This window comes from Lagenorhynchus albirostris, chromosome 10 (assembly GCF_949774975.1).
Source record: "Lagenorhynchus albirostris chromosome 10, mLagAlb1.1, whole genome shotgun sequence".
NCBI classification, from domain to species: Eukaryota; Metazoa; Chordata; class Mammalia; order Artiodactyla; family Delphinidae; genus Lagenorhynchus; species Lagenorhynchus albirostris.
Genome location: NC_083104.1, coordinates 24790992 through 24793463, shown reverse-complemented (window position 1 = coordinate 24793463; position 2472 = coordinate 24790992). Strand labels below are relative to the sequence as shown.

At 44.8% G+C, this 2472-nt stretch overlaps 1 protein-coding gene across 1 annotated transcript; it reads left to right on the top strand.

Moving 5' to 3' along the window:
- The first annotated feature begins 1770 nt into the window (after nucleotides 1-1770).
- Nucleotides 1771-2265, top strand: LOC132527754 (ferritin light chain-like). Its single transcript, XM_060163766.1, has one exon. The coding sequence runs from the start codon at nucleotides 1771-1773 to the stop codon at nucleotides 2263-2265; it is 495 nt and encodes a 164-aa protein (XP_060019749.1).
- Nucleotides 2266-2472: the final 207 nt, after the last annotated feature.

The following is a 2472-nucleotide window of genomic DNA, read 5'->3' as shown; positions in this document are numbered from 1 at the left end:
GGCTATCTGAGAATATTTTGAGTCTTTGCAAGCATGACAGTGTCCTTTCTCCAGAAAATAAATATCCTGTCTCTTGTCAGGGGTGCATAGGGAAGGGTAGTCTACTGTCTGGGCAGAGTGGAACAGGGAATCTGGGCTCTAATAGCTCCATATTATTTTCTTTTTTAACCAAACTCTGTTTCTTCAGCCCCATTCATTGCCCTGCTCTTGGTAATAGCTTTTTTGAATACAGAGTAAAAGGAAAAAAAAAAAAGTTACTAACTTTAGGGCTCAGTGTGTACCAGACCCTTTAGCTAATTTTAAGAAGTTCTAACATTTGTGCCTGTCATCAACCAAATCATGTCCTCAAATATTGTTTTAATGATGATAAGAATGACTCAAAAGGTCCTACCCTATATGATATGAAAAGGGAGAACCAGCATGTGCTAACAGTCTATCAAAGCTGTATTGAAGAATTCGAGAACAAGTATGAGGTGAGGATACAATAATAAATAGAATTAAGAAACCCCTGAATGACTAGGGATGCAATACTAGTTGGTAAATAATATTGGTACTGGACTATAGCTAAGGGCAATAAAGGCTAGTATGTGGGAAGGATGGAGGCTACCATGCTCAGGACTCTAGTGGTTAAGAACAGGGATCCACATTCAAGTCCCAGCTTACGTATCTTCTCACAAACTCTGGTTCCAGTTTCTAGCTCATGCTAAATTCTCCATCACTACTCTGAATCTCTCCCTTCTTGTGCTTTTCTGGACAGTATGAGGCCACGTTGAATACCATCCCAGTGCCTTCACTCCACAAAGTACCTCAGACAAAAGATAATATAGTATATGAACTCCTCTATAGATGGTTTAGAAAAGAGTGATGGGGCAGAGGCAGGGAAGGCGGCATTCACAACATTTTTGTAGTGACATTCACGAAGGATTGGATTTCAGCCATCATTTTTTTAAATCCCTCTGTAACTGCCACTGGCTCTTAGTTTGTCTCTAGCTAATTTGCTAGCTAGCTCTCTTTCCTCCAGAGCCCCTGTGCCTCTTTCCACAGTGGCTCCTCAGAGCTCTCACATTCTTTTTTTTTTTTAATGAGTGGAATTTAATTCTCTTTGTTTCAATTTTCTACCTTCAGGACTTGTACAGAGACCACCGTTTTGTTGACAAATAGCCTATGAATGGATTTTGCTAAGCAAAAGGTTATCTGATCCAGAAAGAAATGTTGCCACCTCTTAAAGAGATAGACGTGGCTGTGTATTATTAGTAAAGAACAGTTTTGTTTTGCTCACACCTTCTTATAGTTATATGATTGCATTTTTATAAATGCATACGTGTGTATGCACGTACACATACATACTTCATATACATAAATACATGTGCATATTATACACACAACTTTAGATACGTGTATAGAGAGAGGGAAAGAGAAATTTGTAATTATATTTACCAAAAACCCTTAATAAAGGGCCAGTGAAATTCCCTCTGGGAAGTGCTGTTAAAGAAGGGCTTTGGACAGTGTGCTCCGAGGTCCCGCGGATCTGTCTTTTGCTTCAACAGCGTTTGGACAGAACAGACCCAGGGACACCCCTTGCTCCTGCCTCCCACCACACTCCAACCTTTTTTCCAGTCACAGCCTTTGGAATCAGCCACTCCGCTATCCTCGGTCACAGGGAACAGCCAACACCATTTTTTGGAGCTTAACTCCTCATTACCGATCAACCACGAGCTCCCGGATTCCTCAGAATTACTCCATCGAGGTGGAGGCCAACACCTGGCCAACATGCATCTGCAAGCCTCCTACACCTACCTCGATCTGAGCTTCTATTTCGACGATGTTGCTCTGGAGAGCGTGGGCCGCTTTTCCGGGAATTGGCCGAGGAGAAGCACGAGGGCGCCGAGCGTTTTGAAAATGCAAAACCAGTGCGGCGGCCGCCCTCTCTTCCAGGAGGAGCAGAAGCCTCGCCAATACGAGTGGGGTAAAACCCAAGACGCTGTCGGAGCCGCCGTGCTAGCGGAGAAGAACCTGAAACAGACCCTTGAGAACCTGCCTGCCCTGGGCTGTGCCCCCGCATACCCCCGCCTCTGTGACTTCCGGGAGAGCCGCTTCCGGGAGAGCCGCTTCCGGGAGAAGCAGGTGAAACTCATCAAGAAGATGGGCGACCACGTGACTAACCTCCGCAGGCCGGCTGGCCCCCAGGCTGGGCTGGACGAATATCTCTTTGAGAGGCTCACCTTCCAGAACCACCAGGAGCCTCCGGAGCCCAGCAGGCTTTGAGGAGCCCCGCTCTGCAGCCACTAGGCAGCTTTTTAACCACCCTGGAGCCCTGTCCCAAGATGTGGACCAAATGGAAACAATAAAGCTTTTTCCAGAAAAAAAAAATAGAGCTTTGGTTTTCTGCATTTTTACAGGGATGTATTACTCAAATAATGAGAAAATGAAAGTGAAATTATCTCCATTTAGAAAAGTAAATTGAGTATGTGT

Excerpts from the sequence above, each read along its gene's own strand:
- LOC132527754 (XM_060163766.1), top strand. The coding sequence starts at position 1,771 with ATGCATCTGCAAGCCTCCTACACCTACCTCGATCTGAGCTTCTATTTC.